Source organism: Nomia melanderi, chromosome 4 (assembly GCF_051020985.1).
Source record: "Nomia melanderi isolate GNS246 chromosome 4, iyNomMela1, whole genome shotgun sequence".
Taxonomy (NCBI): domain Eukaryota; kingdom Metazoa; phylum Arthropoda; class Insecta; order Hymenoptera; family Halictidae; genus Nomia; species Nomia melanderi.
Window position 1 is genome coordinate 7,462,725 of NC_135002.1, and position 18,571 is coordinate 7,481,295.

Here is an 18,571-nt window from a genome sequence, read left to right on the forward strand (position 1 = left end):
GATAAATAAAAATAAAGGGGACGAGGGTGTCGCGTACGAGCGGCGCGGAGCGGTCCGGGACGAAGGGAAAAGACGGGTAAAAAGGAAAGCGCGCGGACTCGCGGATAAAAGGTTGACGGGTCCTCCTACTTTCTGCCCTCTAAGTGGCTTGAATGCTGTCCTAAAAATGTTCAGCCCCCACCCACGGCGGCGCGGGTTCGCGACGGGAGACGAGAACAAGCTGGAAGGGTGAGGGACGGCGCATTTATCCCCTGTGTCAGGCCACCATTTGCTGGCACGCTCGCTTCTCCTTAATGTCACGGACTCGATACGAGAAATAGTCGGCTCGCGTCGCGACATCGCGACGGATACACCCACTTACGGGGAAGGAAGCTTTTTATGGCGCCCGTTGACGCTCGAGTGCCCATCTTTCGTTGATTTTTATTAAGCCTCGATTAATGACGCGACGGAGCCGGCCGCCCTTTCAGCGTCCGATGAACCCGACGCTGATCATTCGAATCGGTTTCGCTTGAGACGTTGGAGGAACGATGAAAGAGCCTTTCGCGAGATTATGGAATTTTCTTGGCGGTAGCGATGGTAAATGTACTTTATTCTTTCTCGGAAGCGTGTAGAAAATGTGACGGAGGTGGTTGATGTTAGTGGATTATATACGGTGAACGTTTATAGTAGGAGTATGTATAGGCTTTAGTCATTGTTAATTGGAATGGTATTATGGATTAAGTAGATACGATGGCGTAGATGTTTCATGTAAGGTGACCTCATATTTTTGTTATTTAAAATCGTTATATTCTTCTTAAAATAATTGATGTTATCAAATATACTATAATAGTATTCAATCAGAATCGATAACTAAGCAACTCCCTTCTTCGCTGGAAAATTAAGCAACATCCCTCGCGATCTTCGTCTTTACACAAATTCCAAGACAAGCGACGAATAGGAATATCAAAGGACCCTTCAAAAATTCAAACTACGTCACGGAATATTCGAGAATGTTCCGAGTAACATCTAATTCTGTGCTAAGTACACAGAAATCCCATCGAAATATTCGCGATCCGCGTCTAGCCGGCGTAGAAATCCGCGTCCCCAATACTTTCACTGCTGGTTGCGTCTCATCCGGGCCGAGTCACCTATTCCCCGCCCTTCGGCAAACATCCCCCGCCCGTCGCCGCTCTCCGCAAATACGAAAAGCTCGACGAGTGGAAGCGCCGTCATATTTTATTTGTATTGATAGCTGCTGCCGAGTTTCCATCAAACAACGGGGAAGAAAGGGCACTGTATGGACGCAGGAGAAAGCGGAAGAGGAACGGAGGGTGGAGTGGGGCTCGGACCGGGGCAGGAGATGACAAATAATAATAAAGAGGTGTCGAGGATGGAAAAGTATCCAGCGCGGAGCGGAATCGAGCGGGACAGAGAGCTCGGACGGTCTATCGCTCTTGTGATTAATGAAATGTATTAACCGCTGCACGGGGAAAGAGGAAAAATGGAGGAACGGGGAAACGTATTGCGTTCTGCTCGGATTCTTCTGATCGAGCACACTTGAATATTGTTGTTTGAGAAATGTATGTTTTAGGAATTGTGAATGGATGCTCGGGATATGGGACGCTTGGTAATTGGGATGGACTAGGTTGTTGGAACTGGTTTTCGGTAATTCGTAGGTTGATTGTTTTAGAGATGTAACAAAGTATGAGGAAATTTAGGTAATCGCTTTAGTTTTTGGAATGGATAGGGTGAAAGGTTTTTGTAATTTCTTGAGGAAGTAGGTTGAGATGTAGTCAAGGTTTATTAAGCGTTAAAGGGTTCTGAGATAACGAAAGAGATTGACTATTATTTTCTCAAGTCCCAGCGATTATAATAATTTTGTCGCGCGCATATTCAAAGGATACATTTCGTCTTTAATTCTCCAGAGCATCATAAGCTCAGAGTACGAAAGCAGTTTTCAATCGCAACTGAAAAAATTAACGTTACAGAATGTTGAACTTTAATCAGGATAAAGCGTTTTTGTAATATCCAGCGCGCATTCGCGTCGTAGCGCAATGTAAAGAGGAATGGTTAATATTTACAGCGGGAAAATAGTACATTGACTTCCGATGTGTCTCGCGCTAACTTGAATTTTTTAAATTCCGGTACCATACGCATCCGCGAGTCCCCAAAGGTTTTCTCATAACGCGTTTCCATGCATCGGAGATTCTTTTCGGAAGCGATGTTAAATAATATCGCGAGCGGGAAAGGGCTCCGTTGAAAATTGCGAGGGAAGGACAATTTCGTGGAGCGACTTCGGCTGTGAAGAAGCCGGGAAATGCGTGTTGTGAATTAGCATCGTGGGGCACGCTGTGAAACGGATTTATAACCATGTAACGCGGGCTCCACGCGTCACGCTGAATACTAATAACGCCGAGCGAGCTTTGAAGATAAGGTAAACATTGTTTGGAATAATGGCAGGCTGTAACTTTTTTTGGAGCGAGCGAGACTTATTGCGGTGTCACTTAACTCGTGATTACTGTGCGGTTGGGTTCGTAATTTGGGGCGTTGGATGCCTGGAGAGGTAGAAATTTGGGAATTCCGAAAATTAGGGTGGGAACTTGGGAACTTTCGGAATTAGGTACTGAAAGAAATGGGAAATCGGGAAATTGGAAAACTTGAGGGAAGGGGACTTTGGAAAATTAGAAATTTTGGAGCTTGGAATACTGGAAAATTTGAAAGAGGTACCTTGGAAAATTGGAAACGCGCAAACTGGGAAAATTGGAAAATTGGAAATGTGTAAACTAGGAAAAATGGAAAGCTGGAAACTTGGGAAGTTTAGAACTTATAAAACCAAAGATTTATAGACTCAGAAATATAGAAACTTAAAAACATAGAACCTTAGGAATTTAAAATTTAGGAACTCAGAAACCTGGGGACTCGGAAACTTAGAAACATTTATCATTTAATCATCTCGTGCACTTATAAAAAAGAGGCCGATTCCAAAGTTGTCTTGTTTAATAAAAGAACACTCAGAGGTTAGGTGACGGCACGTTAGAAGATTCGTTTACATTCCGTCACCTCGAGCGGCGTGGTTCGTAAAACCGGGCGCGAAGTTCAGTTTGACGGCGGTAGAGGATGGTACATATAGTAGCGGGCGCCGGTGACGTTCATATATTGCGATTATCGCCGCTGTCATCATCATTATCCTAGGTGTGTGCCCGGACCATTAGGGTCGGTCAATTTTCCTAAGAGCCCTTCGCGTTGTTCCGGATGGCGCTCGACTTCCACGCAAACAGCCCGCACACATACACGCTGCAAAGAACCCTCGACACAAACCGGAAATATCGGCGATAGTCACGAGTCAATCTGATAATAGATAAGGGAACAGCTATATCCACTTACCACGCGTTCCATCGAAGGATTAATTATTTAATTCTGGATCGATGATCACCGGAGATTTCGCGAGGCACTCGATTTTAATATCATTTTAACAGTGGACCTACTAATAAGAGGATGAATCATTCATACCGTCTGATGGAATCAGGCTTGGTTATCACGTATTGGATGAATTGATAATATTTTGCACAAATATATTGATCGCTTCGATGAAGAAAGATGAATGTCGGAGAGCAGATTATGTGTTGAAGCGTTAATTAAGTATTGATCAAGAGAGATCTTCGGTACTTTAATCAGATCATCCCGTGAGCTTCTATTAGGATATATAATTAAATAACAGTCTGTAGTTCTAGAAATTTTGTAGACACTTGCCTTTTAATGTTAATATTAATATTAAATTTCATAGACATTTGGCTTTTAATATAGAAACTAATATTAGTATCAATATTAATTCCTACATTAAACCCGTTTGGATTCAACTATTACTCTTATTAAAATTTCCATCCTGAATCATCAAAGAATAAAGTTTCTTCATCTCAACTTTATTATCTGCTATAAATTTTGAAACATTAAGAAGCTCAGAAGTGCGACCAGCTATCTTAACGATCACCAGTTACGTCAAACAATCGCTGTGTATCGATATCACCGGAATATGATATACTAATCGAAGCATTCCAAAGAATCGGCTGGCATTCTTCAATGAAGTCCTCCGTTCGACAAGTGTGTTTCCTCGCGAAGCAACGTGCCGTCGGAACTTTCGCTCGAAAAACTTGCTCGCCGGGCCGTGGGCGAAATCTGATTGTTGAAAAGTTTGAAGCTCTTCCTCGAGGAGAACAAGAAGTGGCTGGAGGAGTAGGTGAAAGGCGAGGGGCGAAGAACGAGGAGAGGTCGTACCCGGAATAAAGCGGCGTTACAGCACGTGGAGATTAAAAGAAAAATAATTTCGTGTATTCAATACTTTCACGGTAGTGCTCCTCTCTCACTCGCCATCCCGAATGAAATATTGAAGAAAGAATCGTTTCCGGTCGACACGGTTGGTCTGTCACTGTGATAAATTCTCACCCCAACCCCTCGCTACCTAGGAGAATATTTCTATCGACTCGAGCCGCGTTAAGGAAACTCGAGGAAAAAGAACAACACAGCAGAAATGAGAAAAAGCGACGAATAAAAAGGAATTAAACAACTACGAGAAGAGAATTACTAAATCATTCTATTCTCAAGTATTTTGCCAATAATCATCTATACAGTCACAAACAATCTTCATCAATCCGTTCCAAAATTATACATCTATAAATCTAAAATATGCGAAGTAGTTCTACAAGGAGATCGTCCAAATTGAAATCCAATATTAAAACATCATCCACCATTACTTAGCAATCAACGATCATAAACGCAACGCTGCATTAAAACTAACAAAATATCAATTACTTAAACCCATAGAATAACTCCAAAGCCGTGATCCCCTAATTGAAGCCCTCGGAAGGTCGCAATAAATATTTCCCATCCCCTAGCTTAACGACACAGTTCGCCAAGGTGTTAAACTTCGATAGCCAGCGAGGACAAGGTACGTACTTATTCACACCACCGTGAATCCCTCCATGAGAGAGAAACGGGCGCGTTGAATGGTCTTAGCGTTTGTTAGCGAAACTGGGGTCGCAGACGGAGCCTATAGGCGGTGTAACAGTTGTCTGTGGCGCGACTATAAAATACAATTTCGTCGGGTAGGCGAGGGGCAGCGGTGTGTCGGTTTAATACCGCGCATACCTGGTGAATATTTCATCTATTATCCGCATTTCGTAGGCATGCAGGCATCCGCCCAGCGTTGCGGGACGGTGCCCCGTGAGCGAACGGTTGACGTGGCGCAGCGCGACGCGATGCAACGCCCGGCCCTGGGCTCCCAGTGTTTCTCAAAGCGTCGAGCGGTCATTGTTGGGCGGCACGGATAACGAAGGGGGCGCGGCCCCGCCGTTTCAAGGGCTTTGTTCCTGCCGTATAGATGGCGAGCATTCGAGAAATAAGACCCGTTCACTCGCTTTCAGGCCATCATCGAACGATTAATGCGATCGTAATTAGCGACTGGATTTAGCTGCTTAATGGATTCGTGGATCGAGAGTTTCGTATTTTTTTCCCTTCGCTTCGGTTTTCAGGCTTTGGACCGACGAGATTATGGGGATTGTGCGAGCAGGATTATGCAAGGTATTCGAGAGAGTTGAGCATGTGTTCCGGTTTGGGGATTTCGATGGTTGTCTATAATTCCATCTTGTGTAGACGAAATTATGTGAAATTATTCTAGGATATTGAATCTTGGGATTGAGACTTTAGTATTGCGTGTGTTCGTGCGGGTTGTGGGTGTCTATTTGTTAGTTTTACTTATTTTCTTTTCGTATGTTTTCTTAACGAAACTGCGTTGGTTTTACTATCGTGATTGCAATGTTTGGTCGTTTAAATGGGAATGAAAATGAAAAATGTATCGTTTTGTGATAGTAAATATGAATCATGAAGCTATCCGGTTCTCTATAAATATTAAATAGACGTGAAATTATGTCGGTGGAAACTTACAGATTTCTAAATGATGCGAAATTACCTCAGTGGCTGCGATTGCATAAAGGGACACTTCATTAGTTTTGATATCGTAACTTGCTTCGAACTTTCCAGCCGCGGTGTGCATGAATTAATTGTCCGAATTATATCCGAAAAATATTGAAAGCATAATCCTTTCTTTTACATTTTAAAAAATACTGAATTTAATACAGAACACAATTTCAGAAAAATCGAAGGAAATATCATGTCATTTACACGCTCCTTAAATCAAAGGCATTTTAAACGATAGTAGCAGTTTTAAAGCAAAGGAAAATTAAGGACGCCTTAAACGGTAGCAAAAATTTCAATGCAGAAAAATCGAAGATACCTTAAACGATAGCAGCGATTTTAATGTAAAGGAAACCTAAGACACCTTAAACGATGGCAACAATTTGAAAGCAAAGGGTGTCGAATTAATGTTATTAGCAACACCCAAGACATCCAGTCGTACTGGTTCGCACCGAGACGTGTCGGTTCTCGCGTAAATCAGTGGGTTTCAATTCATCGTGCGCGGTCTGTTCCCTTGCCGTGAAAGGGCCACGGTGTAAGAAAACGACCAGGAGCACGGGAGACAAAAGCTCGCCATTAGTTAGGCGAAACAAAGTGGAAATACACGCTGCGTGCATGCTCTCCGCGTGGCATCTCTGACTCTCGCGTTCGCAGATAATACTGGCACGGTCCCTTTTCAACGCAAAGTGGCTCGGAAAGACGAGGGACGGATTTTTCTGGTTCAGATGCGTCTCGCTGGCCCGAATACCACGCGGTTACTCATACAATCGCCGTTACCGCGCTTCACCATTGTCTTCCGGGCTTGACGCGAGCATTCGAAGTGGCTTGCGCGTTCCGCGACGCGTTTTATTGTATCGTGTCACAGTTTCATGCGATCCATAGGTATTTTATTTGCTTCACAAGTATTTCACTTGTTCCGCAGTAGATCTCGAGAATGATATTTTCTGCTGGTTCAGCTTGTAACAGACTTTGAGAGTAATTTGAATTACAATTATTTGACTTATGTCTGTATTTGAAAATATAGAAGTATTTTAGAATAATTTCAAAATTATAAGACGGTTAGTGATTGATACTTATTGACACTAGGGCAGAAGTTACTTTCAACTGAACGGAGACAGTTTCACGATATTAATTAAAATTGCTAATTGACATTGTGATAACTGTTACATTCAAAATCGCATCTAGAACGCTTGATGCTTAATTAGACAGGCATTATCCGAGTAATTAAGCACAATTAAGATTGAGACAAATATCAATGGAACATTGTGAATCAAACAGAAATATAAATATCTTTTATTCGAATTCGAATACGAACCTTCAACCTCGAAGAACGTCGTTCGGATTAATGGCGATTAGAATGGCCGCGATTGTCCGGAGTGATTAAGATTCAGGGAAGATTAATAAGCGCGAAACAGGTGAAGCGTTGATAAAAATGCTCACGGCGTTAGGCGTGAAGCGAATTCGCGTGGCATACGAAACGGGGCAAGAGGGTATAAAGAATTTTATATTTGCTTTCCGGCGACGACAAGTAATGCGCCGTATTTTTCATTTCACTTTGGAAAATGCGCGCCATAGACACGCGCCCGTATTCATGTTTCGTCTCGCCGGGGCCCTGTCTTATTTCATCTCGCGCAGTGTTTCATTGCACCTATATATTTCCGGGCCGTTTACGATGAAAGATAACGCAAGATTCTAGTCGTCCTTGTCGCGAACGCGCGGAAAAGCATCTTGAAACTGGCCCGCCGTTTTTCATCCGTCATCGACTTCAGTGTGCTCTTCTGCCGGGTCTTCTAAATTAACCCATAACTCGCTTCATATTCGCGGAAAGAATGCTCGATATAAAAATGTTTAATAAGACGATCAAAATTCAATCGGGAATTCAATATCGAAGCATTTTGTTCTTATTTGAAGGACGGCCGCAGTTTTCATGGATTTTATGACAATTAACATTTGATTGGATCTTTGGCGATTGAAATTGTAATTTTAACGAATTGAGTAGCGAATAATTTCCAGAAAACTGAATTGTATGGATATATATGGAAAAACTCAAGTATCAAATTGTTATGTAATGTATTTTAAATAGACAATCAAATTTAATATTTTTTTCAATGCTGTGATAATCAGCAATTATTACTGTTAGCTACTAGTAGGTTATAATCTATGTTCAGTGATAACGTAGTGGAATTTTAAAAACCTGGCGCGTAAGAATTTGGTTCGCTCCGTATTTTGAAATAGAGATATTTAGTGTAATGATTAGGATTAATAATTAATTGTACTGTACGGACGAATTCAAATTAAAAGATTGATACAAAGTAGACTAACTTCTCCTTTATAAAACTTTATTCATTAAAGCTCCATTCTCTCCAAAAAAAGTATACATACCTATTCTTTATTAAATTAATTTTCTCACGTGGATCCATACTTTCCCCTTTGAAACTCTACTTGAAAAACACCCCGTATATTAATCCGCTACTTGACTAAAAAATTACAATAATATTACTTTGCACGTAGAGCGAATAAACAAAAATCTCCATCATACTATAATGATGCTACCGTTAGCAAAATATGAACGAACGTCGAGAAAGTTACATCCATACTGGAGCATCTAGACGAAACCCTTGTTTTAATTGTTCGTCGGCATGCTGGAGGGCTATTGAAAAGATTCGTCCGTCAGAAGGTTTTATAACCGTTCGAACGGGTCAATGAAAATGAAAAAAAAAGCGTTCGTCTACCTCGGTCGCCTAGAAGCGAGACGAATTTATTGCGTGTACGCGTGTTACCCGCTCCGTACTCAACGTTTGAATTAAACTGATTCATAAATATTAACAGCCGGTGTTTACATTGCGGCGGACGATACACCGGGGACGCTTATATTCGATCCGGAACGCGCGTGTATCCCGCGGCCGCGACGTAATCTCCTGACAATGATGCAAACACCATACACGCGGTAACGTGCAGCCGGGTAAATGTTTTCTTATGGGATCTCGTAACTGTACTCTAATTGTAATTACAAAAATCCCGACGGAAATCGGCGGGCTTATTGATTTCGAGCTCCTTCCATCGGAGTTATTACGTTAATTAGTTTGATTTCGCCGAGGCAATGAAAATGAAAATTATTTTGGAATGAAATATATGAATGATAATATAAGGTAATGATTTTGTAATAATAAGAAGAGAGGTGATAATAAATGTAACGTACAGGATAGAGATTGTATGGTTCTATTTGTTGGAAAATGGCGGACTCGAGGTTTCTTTTCTATTTTGGACATTGATTATTCATTTTTATTATAGAATGAATTTTACGTTTGTCAGATTCGCGTATTTAATTAGGGATTTAACGGAATCAGTTTATAGCAATTGAATTTTTACGGGAAAAGAATCCGATTATATTTGGTAATTTGCGTGTGAACGCGGCAAGCGTATCCAATCTTTTCAGCGGTAGTATACAAACCGATGGCGGCCGGTTCGGAAACAACAGCATTTAATTCTATTTTCGTTTCATCTGGAAGTGTTAATTAAATTCTCTTTGGCTGATTTCATCTGTAAATGCAAGGTGAGACTCCACAATGGAAGCGCTCGGATTTATTTGGAATTGTTGCGTATCCAATGACCGTTAAGAAAGCACAATACCACCTGAAAGTATAAAAAATTCGAAATACCCTCTTTCAGAGCTTTAAGAATCCTCTTTAAAAACCTTTATCCAATCCTCCTTTCCCAATTCCCTTTTACGCACCAATATTTACATAAATATCCACAATCCACCAAAAATCTATTCAATAAAATTAACAAAACATTACAACATAATCGGTTCAATACAATCGAAAAATCGCAAAACCTCACAGTCCGAATTTGATCCTCAAACTTTCTTTTCGACAAACTTTCACTCAATTCTTTCTAACCGCAGTACCTTTCCAAAAACCAAAAAATGCATAAATATATCGCAATACATCACCAGTCACCCATAATAAAAAATTCCAAAACTCAATTGCAATTCGAAAATTCAAAAATCCACAAATCTACAAACAAAACATTAAAAGACCATTCCTTCGGATCCTTCCTTTCCTTTCAGCCTCGAGAGCCCACAGCAAAATGGCGGCGCCACGGTCGAAGATCCAGCAACCCGTTGCCCGTCCCATCCCCGTAGCCGGAAGTGGCGTGATACAATCTTGCGCTCGCGAAATTTCGCAATAAATACCTGGAAACTTTTCGCGAGGGGGGCTATTGTGCGCGTCAGGGTTCGTAGGTAAACACGCCGGTGCCTACACGACAATGGAATACTTAGATCCCTCCCCCGTTCTCCTATACCGGCCCGTCCAACGCGCCCATTCCCCATTGTCTCATGATTTATGTGCCGTGGTCGCGATGTCAACAGGGTATTGATTAAAATGCACACACACACTCACACACACATACACACATAGAGAAAGGAGGAGAGAGAGAGAGAGAGAGAGAGAAGTGCTGGCGTGTGCACGCGGATTTCAGCGCACAGCCCGACGCCTTGCCCCGGCTATGTGACATCGTTGTCCCTTGTAAATCGAACCCCCACACCCTCCGCCAACTCTGTTGATCATGTTTCGCGGGATAAAAAGCTGCCCGAATGTTCGGCTCGAGCGTTTAAAGCTTTTCGAGAATGTTTTTTTGAGGACTATGGGATGGCAAGGTCGCATGAATCCTGCTAGCCTGTGCTATGTAGCAGCGCTTTGTAGTAGGTGAATTAATTTGGGGATTTCGGGATTGATTAATTGTAAGTCTGTTTTGGATTCAGCCGCTTTTGGGGTAGACGAGGTGTTTGCGTTTTGGCGTGACGGTTCTTAAGAAGCTTGATGGGAATTTGGGTACTAGGGAATTAGGTCTTGTTGATCTTGAGGTTAGTACCTTCTCGAAGTGATTTCTATTGGAATTTTGGGTGATGGTAAATTGGTTTTTGGTAGATTTGTGGTTAGCGCTTTCTTCGATTGATATCGGTTGGAAATTTGGGTGTTAGATTTTACTTTTATACATAATACCATCTCCAATCGACCTTTGCTGGACATTTTGCTACTAGTAAATTAGTTTTTATTAATGTCGTAGTTGAGCCTTTTCTGAATTGATCTTCATCTTTTCTATTATTATAGGAAATCAATGAATTTAGAATAATTCATTAATGAAGCTAACATTGTACGAAATTTCATTGTGCGTTGATCAATTATGTTAGCCTTCGGAAAAAGACGAACGAAATCGCTAATGATCTAGGGTGAATATAGATCCAAACGTCGCTCATTAATTATCGTTAATAAAAAGTCTCATAATAGTTTCATCGTGAAAACATATTTTAGACCATCGACGCAGTCCTCAGTCAGCCTGAATTCTTTCCACGAGTTTAACTACTCCTCTCTCTCTTTCTCTCGCTCTCTCGACTCCCTCATGCTTTCCCAGGGAATTCCTCGGACGTGTTTACCACCCGCCGCTTCGTGTTATGATTTCATTGTGTTCTTGTTTCCCTGTCCTGCGGAATCTCGCGCGGAATCCCGTTGCAGATTGCTGTCCACTTTAACTGAATGCGCAGTACAATCTCCCACTTTCTACTTCTTCGTTCTACACAGACACCGCGGAATTTTCGTCGATATTTTATCGTTTTCGGCGATCCCGCGATATGCATCCCCTTGCAGTGTTCTAGAATGCTGATACTTTCAGCTAAGATGTTCACGAAATTTGAGAAATTGCCCATAGAGAACTGAGTAAACTGTTTCTCAACCGATCTGGGAACTGATTTCTTTTATTCGAGAAGAACTGAGCAAATTTATATTTTTGTGAGAAATCGTTAAGGGTATTGCATTGAAAGATACTTTATTTTCTATGCTAATCGTTTTTTCAAAGGAAGAGCAATCAAATATTCTGCAGTGTTCTAGAATGCTGATACTTTTAGTTAAGATGTTTGTGAAATTCAAGAAATTGCTCATAGAAAACTGAGTAAACTGTTTTTCAACCGATCTGGGAACTGATTTCTTTTATTCGAGAAGAACTGAGCAAATTCATATTTTTGTGAGAAATCGTTAAGGGTATTGTATTGAAAGATACTTTATTTTCTATGGTAATCATTTCTTCAGAGGAAGAGCAATCAAATATTGCCTCGTATTTAATGAAATTTTATGTTTCTCGGAAGTTCTCGTGGGTTACAGATGTCACTGAAAAATGAGAACAGCAATAATACATGGCATAGAATATTAAATACAGAATTCGCGTGACTTTCAGCCCATAATCGACCGTAATTTCACGCTTAATGCGCGTGTCTTTCGGCACTTCCGCCGCCGCGGACTATCAATACACATTTGCGCATTAGCGCTGCCTCAGAATGCCCCGTGCGTTATAGGCTTTCAACTCGATACCGTTAACGTCTGCGGCCACGATGGGATATTAATAGTTTCGTTCGCGCCGTGTTCTATAATGATCACGATTTATCTTCCGTTGCCTTGCGAGCTTATTAGGGACCGTGGCCTCGCATTTCGGTTTGCTCCAGGTTACAGCTGAAATCTCTGTGCAGGTAAGTACTGTAATTCAGTTGAAGAACGAACCAATCCCATTGGTATTTGGAAATCTCCCGCCAACTCGAGCTACAATGACCGAAGACATTATTCTACTAGAATAATTATAATAAACAATTCTATTCATTCTATGTCTATTCATCTCAATAAACATAACCATGAATTCTTCCGCGGAAACATAAATTTCCATAAAGTTTCGCAGCCTAACACTAACACAATAAAAAGTACTTCCGAATTCACACTTGAAACCTAATCCAATAAATTCTTTCAATCAAAATACGTAATATTTCAATACAATAATAATATATATACATCTATTACCGTCGAAAATCACAAAAATTCCATTACACAATCAAACCGAACCACAACGCACTGGCAACCCCCAATTCGACCTCAAACGACTCGCGATCTCAACGAAACCCGACATCCCACTAACCCATTAAAACGACGCCTAAATGCCCTCTCCAAATATTCGAAAACCAAGCCCCATTACCGCCGCATTCCTCGAGCGTCTCGAAAACTCGCGAGGAAAACTGATCATTCGCAAGCCGTCCATTCAAGGCGGCCCAACTCCGGCTCAACCTAAATAACTCGTTCCGCACACCTAGCCTCCCAGTGAGCCGTCCAAACGAAAAAATCCCGCGAACGAGGCATGTAACGCGTGCATGTAACTACACGTCGGTTGATTATTCAGCCCGGCGTCTTTCAGAGGCCGGGCCGCAATTAGTGGGCCGTCAAAAGGCTGGCAGACCCGCGCGAAGGCGTTTAGCGGACGAAAAAAGCCCGCCGCGACACAGTGTCTGGGGAGACGAAACAAACGAGATAAGGGTTGGAAGGATGAAAAGAGGAGCGATGAATGCGCGGCCGGTTCACGCACCAAATACCGTGCGGGCCGGTTCAGCGAGCTGGTCGCGGAAAGTTGGCCGCGGTCTGTCGCTGGGATAACCCCGGATAATAAATAAAATGGTACCGGGAAAAGGGAGCGCGGCGACGTTCCCTCGGCGACCTCGTCGTTCACGGTGAAGAGCGAACCGGCGGGGAGGGGGGAGGTGGCTCGAGTCGCTGACTCGAGAGGGTGAAAAGTCGAGGGTCGGAAAAAAGAAGCGGCGGCGGTGGGGCGACGGCGGGGCGGAGGCTGGAAAGGGGGCAGGGAAAATGACTCTCTTAAGGTAACGAGTCACTTCGCCGCGGCGAATATCCGTGCCAGGTTTCTCGAAAGGGCGAGTTTATCTCGTCACGGGACTCGATATTGTAGGACGCCTCGGGCCTTCAAGGGTAGGAGGCACGCGGAGGTCGGAGTGAAAAAAGAATGGGCCGGGGCGATTAAGTTTTTAATGTACACGACGTCGCGGCTGAATTGTACCCCGAGGAGCTGTCCGACGGGGGATGAAAGGCGGCTGGTAGAAGTTTATTCGGATAATAGATTGAGGATAGGGGGCCGTTGTCTCGTTGATACTTGGAGCGTGATTTTTCGAGAGTTTCGAAGGGGATCGCTGATGGGTTTTCGAGTGGGAGCTTCTCGGGAGAAATTTCTCGAAGTGTTTTCGTCGGAATCGTCGATAATATCTCCGAGAATCGGATTAATTGGTTATTAATGGAGATTTGATACTTATTTTACAAGAAGATTCGTACTTGGAATAAAGAAATATCGCCGAGTTTCATACGATTGCGTACACAAGCGATGATAAAAATTAACATTTTACACTCGACCGACTGTCAGTCGTATCCAACGACATATCGTAATTATATAATTGAAAATTCAATGCTAAACATTGGACGAGGTATCAACGTACGAAACATAGAAGCAGAATAGTTCTGTCTCTTAATCACAAACATCGAAGGATACGAAGTGTTTACAGTAGAAAAGTGTGGTCGAGCGCAAAGTGTTACCAAACAGCCGTCGAGTTCGTACTCACCTTTGTACATAACTTTATTGAATACACTGGTTAACACCTGCAATTCCGCATTCAGCGTCTCCCCCAGCTGAAACAGACGGAACAAGGCTTCTTTGAGTGCACACGTAGGGACACGAACACACAGGAAGCGTATCGGTCTCGCGGAAACCACGAACCGCCCCCTTCTTCGCGTTCATTCTATACCCTAATACGTTTTCCATCGATTTCCCATGAAAAGGGGGCCGTTCCGCGCTGCTAAGTGCGCCGGCATAAAGAGGCGAAGGCGAAGAGTCGTTTCGGAACTTCTACACTGGCCGCCATTAAAGGTAACCGTAAAACCCCGGGCTAAACCGGGACCGGTAACTCTAAAGTAACGATAAATAATAAAAGCTCATCTGGGCATCGCGTCGAGATCAAGAGTTTCCCCTGTTTCGCACTGATGGAACGGCCCGGTAACTGATCACGCGAAACCAGCTTTAACGACGCGGAGCCATCTTTCCCGACCTCGTTCCCCCGCGTCCTCGTCCCTTTTCACGTCACCGCTACGTCCGAGCTGTTCTCCAACCCTTACCACCTGTTTACGGCCGAAGATCTTGTACTCTCGAACTCCGATCCCTTCTTCGCGACTGGGACTCCCGCATCGGTGTTTATGAATTTACGGTAGTTTGCTATGGGCTCCTACGAGCCGAGCGTTGAATTTGAACATCGAAGGGAATATTGGACATTCGAATTTCGCATTTGTTTCACGAGGATTGAGTATCGCCATTCGTTTCGTTAGGTATTTTTCGTGATTGGGATTGAGAATTATTATTTGTTTTATTATTTATTTTTAGCGGCCATAGCAACAATTGCATTGCAGCTGCACATTTACAATAATAGCACTCTGCGAACCTTTACACAAAGGTTTTTATTAACAAAATATTTCGCCGGATTTGATCGTAATCAAATTGAGAGTAAAAAATGTGCGCGCCGTAAGAGAGCGGTTTTTAAATAAAATAGAAATCAAATTCAATCGTGCGGCTGCCGATAGCTCCAGGATACAATACCAGCTGTTACTTTATTGAAAATTTTCGAATCTGTAACCGATGAAATCTGGGAAAAGAACGGGGAAAAATCCGTGCTCGGAAAATTCCCGCGGAAATTCCGTACCGAAACTACAGAGGCCGTAAACGACTATCAAAGTCTAACATGATAAATGCAATTATCAACTTTCCATCCATTTCCGCCGTTCCCCGATCGCGAACGTGTCCACAAAATTCACAAGCAATTCACACTAAAACCTTACAAAATTCTAATAAACATCCGAAACCCAGTAACAAAAATAAACACAAAACCTTTCAGTTTCTATCCCTTATTCCCTCCGACATCAAATTATATCCCGAAACCACAAAAAGCACCATTTGCTCGCCACTAATTCCCCGAGCACCAATATTTGTGATTAGAAACCACGAAGATCAACCCTAACTGGCGTCGCAAAAACGACTATCGCGCTGCACCCCGCAAAGGGTGCTCGTCTACGGTGAAAGGGGGTTGGGGAGCGAGGGGGTTGGCGGAACGACGCGACGCGACGAGTGAAAATAACCGGGAGCTCATTTAGGTTCCTAGATTGTTCGAGCAGCGACACCGAGCAGTGCTACCAACTCATTTGGATCTCATCCCTCAGACAACCCCCAGGGTATAATCCGTTTGAATTACAGCCGTCAACACGGGCCCACCGTCGCGACACACTTTTACGATGCGGCCACGGCGCCGGAGAGAGATCGAGCACCTGTTAAAGGTTCAACGGGACACGTCGCTCGCTCGCGCGCGCGCGCGTTTTGCGGTCGCTTTGGGATCGTCCCACGGAATTCTTCGTTCGCGCTTTTAACCGCGCGCTTGGCCGCGCATTCGTTAATTTATAGAGCAACGGCCGCGACCCCATTGGTTCGATAATTCACCACAGGTAGCTTCGTTTGTTAATTTATTCCGGCCACGCGGACCCCTCTGTTAATTAATTCGTTCGCCCGTCAACCGTGCTAGTGTTTCGTTTCGCTGTTTCGTAGCGGGGATCGGATATTATTCGGACTTGAGGATGTCTCTTGGTTTTCAGGACTTTTGAGAAGATTCTTTGGATAGTGAGATGATTTTCTTTTGTGTGGAAGCGTGGTGGTTTCGTATGAACGGAAGCTTGTAATTTGAGGATCTCGGTGTTTAGCTCGTATCGTCTGTGGAAATTTGTAATAATAGATATTGAATAATGATAACAGTGACGACAATAAGAGCAATAATAATGATTTTTAGTTTGATATTTGGCGACAGTCTACTTTTTCATCTTCGACAGAGGAAAATATGTTCCTAACAACCGATTGAATTTTAGGAAATTTAATGCGTGAAGTTCAATAAATCGAAGTGATTGATATTTCTGTTATTTTCTTGATCCACAAATTCCATTTAAATGAACCGCAAACTCAACTGTCACATTCGTTTCTTTTCGTTCTTTCTAATATATGTTGTAACAAAGGCGTCTCATCATTGTTGTAACCGTGAAATACAGAACAACGAACCCACTAATTTTCACCCACTAATGATGCAAAAAGGGGTAACGCAGGCGTCCCGCGTCAAAGAAGCGTCTCCAGCGATCGTTTCCAAATCATTAACCAAAATCACTCGTCGCGCGCCGCGAAATTAACGACGCGAAACGAACGAACCGCGGCGAAAAACCGGGCACCGGGGGAAACCGGGGAAAACCGGTCCCCGTCACGCGACAGAGATTTCGCCTCCATAAAACATGCAATAGGTTTTTGCGAGGGGCGCGACGGTGTTTACTTTCGGAATAAATTTCGAAGTTCCGAAGGCGGCGCGTCCGTTCGCGCGTCTTCCGGTTCCACCGTTCCACATCCTCCGTTCGTCCCTCCCCGCGCGGTCTTTAGCGGGACGCGCGGCCGTGAAGAGAAAGTAAATAACAAGGGAAACAAGAAAACACCGTCGCCGACGAAAATCCCGTTAAATAAGTGAAAAGTACTCGGGCTGAAAATGAAGCTGGGAATAAAGTGTTACTCCTTAGTGCTCGCTTGAACTTCAATGAATTATGCACGGCACTGATCTTCGTTTTTTCCGTTTTCTCGAGCCAAGGAATTAGTGGTCTAATGGAATGTAAGAATATGAATTTAAGGAAGAATCTTTATATAACAAGGTTTTCTAAAATCGATTGAAATGTAGTAATTTCAATTCATAGGTTGTATTTAAAAAGGATATACTGATATTTTCTAAAATGAATTGAAATGTAGTAATTTATTCTATAAATATTGATATTTTCTATAATCGATTGAAACGTAGTAATTTATTCTATAAATATTCTATAAATATTCAATTTATTAACGTTTCTATTTAAAAAAGAACCTTTACATATGAATCTTTTCAAATTGTCCCATGTATATCTGGAAATCTTAAAAGGATGTTAACATGTCGTACAAGACTTCAAACCGAACTTCAACTAAGACTTCAAAAACTGCATTCAGTAGTATTCTCAAGTACAATCGCCCACAAATTTCGAGAAGCTACAATAAAGACGTCTTACTTCATCTACAAATGTAAACGCTATCTCCTCTCTTACAGAGAAACATAAACAGACCTATCCTTTCACAATCGATAATCAATTAAAAAAGAATCGTCGAAACTTTCTCCATTATTTTTTCAGGTAACCCAAGAAACTTCCACGATCGACTATACGGTGTACCAACGGATTTCGTCGCGAAACTCGCAATAGTAACGACACAAACGTCCGAATGTAGCCAGTAAAGTGGTTCGAACGGCCTAGGTGGTAAACAATTCGGTCGTCTTACCTGGACCATTAACGAGATCGCGACCAGACCTTGACTCTTGTGCTGCGCCTCGCTCATGTTGTGATACAATTCCGCGTTGAAGCCGTATACTTGTATCTGAAACAGAATATCAGACCAAGTCCGGATTATTTCCACGTGTAATCACGTCCTCCTCCTCTCCCCCGCCGTCGCTGCAAGCCTTAACGTCATGCTCGTATTTCCCGGCCGCGTAATTACGTCGACAAATTTCGTCTTCGCACGAACGAATACCGGCTACCGGAAGGGATGCTTTGTGTGCCCCGATAATATATAATACCCGTCGTGGATCGTCTTCCCGAAATTGTGTTACCCCGCCGAGCGGAGCCGGTAGCGTTTTCGTGCGTGTTGCAGGCTTTCGAATGAATTAACC

General features: G+C 42.9%; 1 protein-coding gene across 2 annotated transcripts in view; it reads right to left on the bottom strand.

Annotated features, from left to right (window-relative positions):
• The window catches only part of CARPA (Carbonic anhydrase-related protein A), a 248,319-nt gene that overhangs the window by 10,693 nt on the left and 219,055 nt on the right, over nucleotides 1–18,571 (bottom strand). For both annotated transcript variants that reach the window (XM_031994020.2, XM_031994019.2), the window contains exons 5-6: nucleotides 18,184–18,279; nucleotides 14,384–14,450 (exon numbers count right to left, since the gene is read on the bottom strand). In XM_031994020.2, the coding sequence (XP_031849880.1) occupies nucleotides 14,384–14,450; nucleotides 18,184–18,279 (163 nt within the window). The remainder of the gene's footprint in view (nucleotides 1–14,383; nucleotides 14,451–18,183; nucleotides 18,280–18,571) is intronic.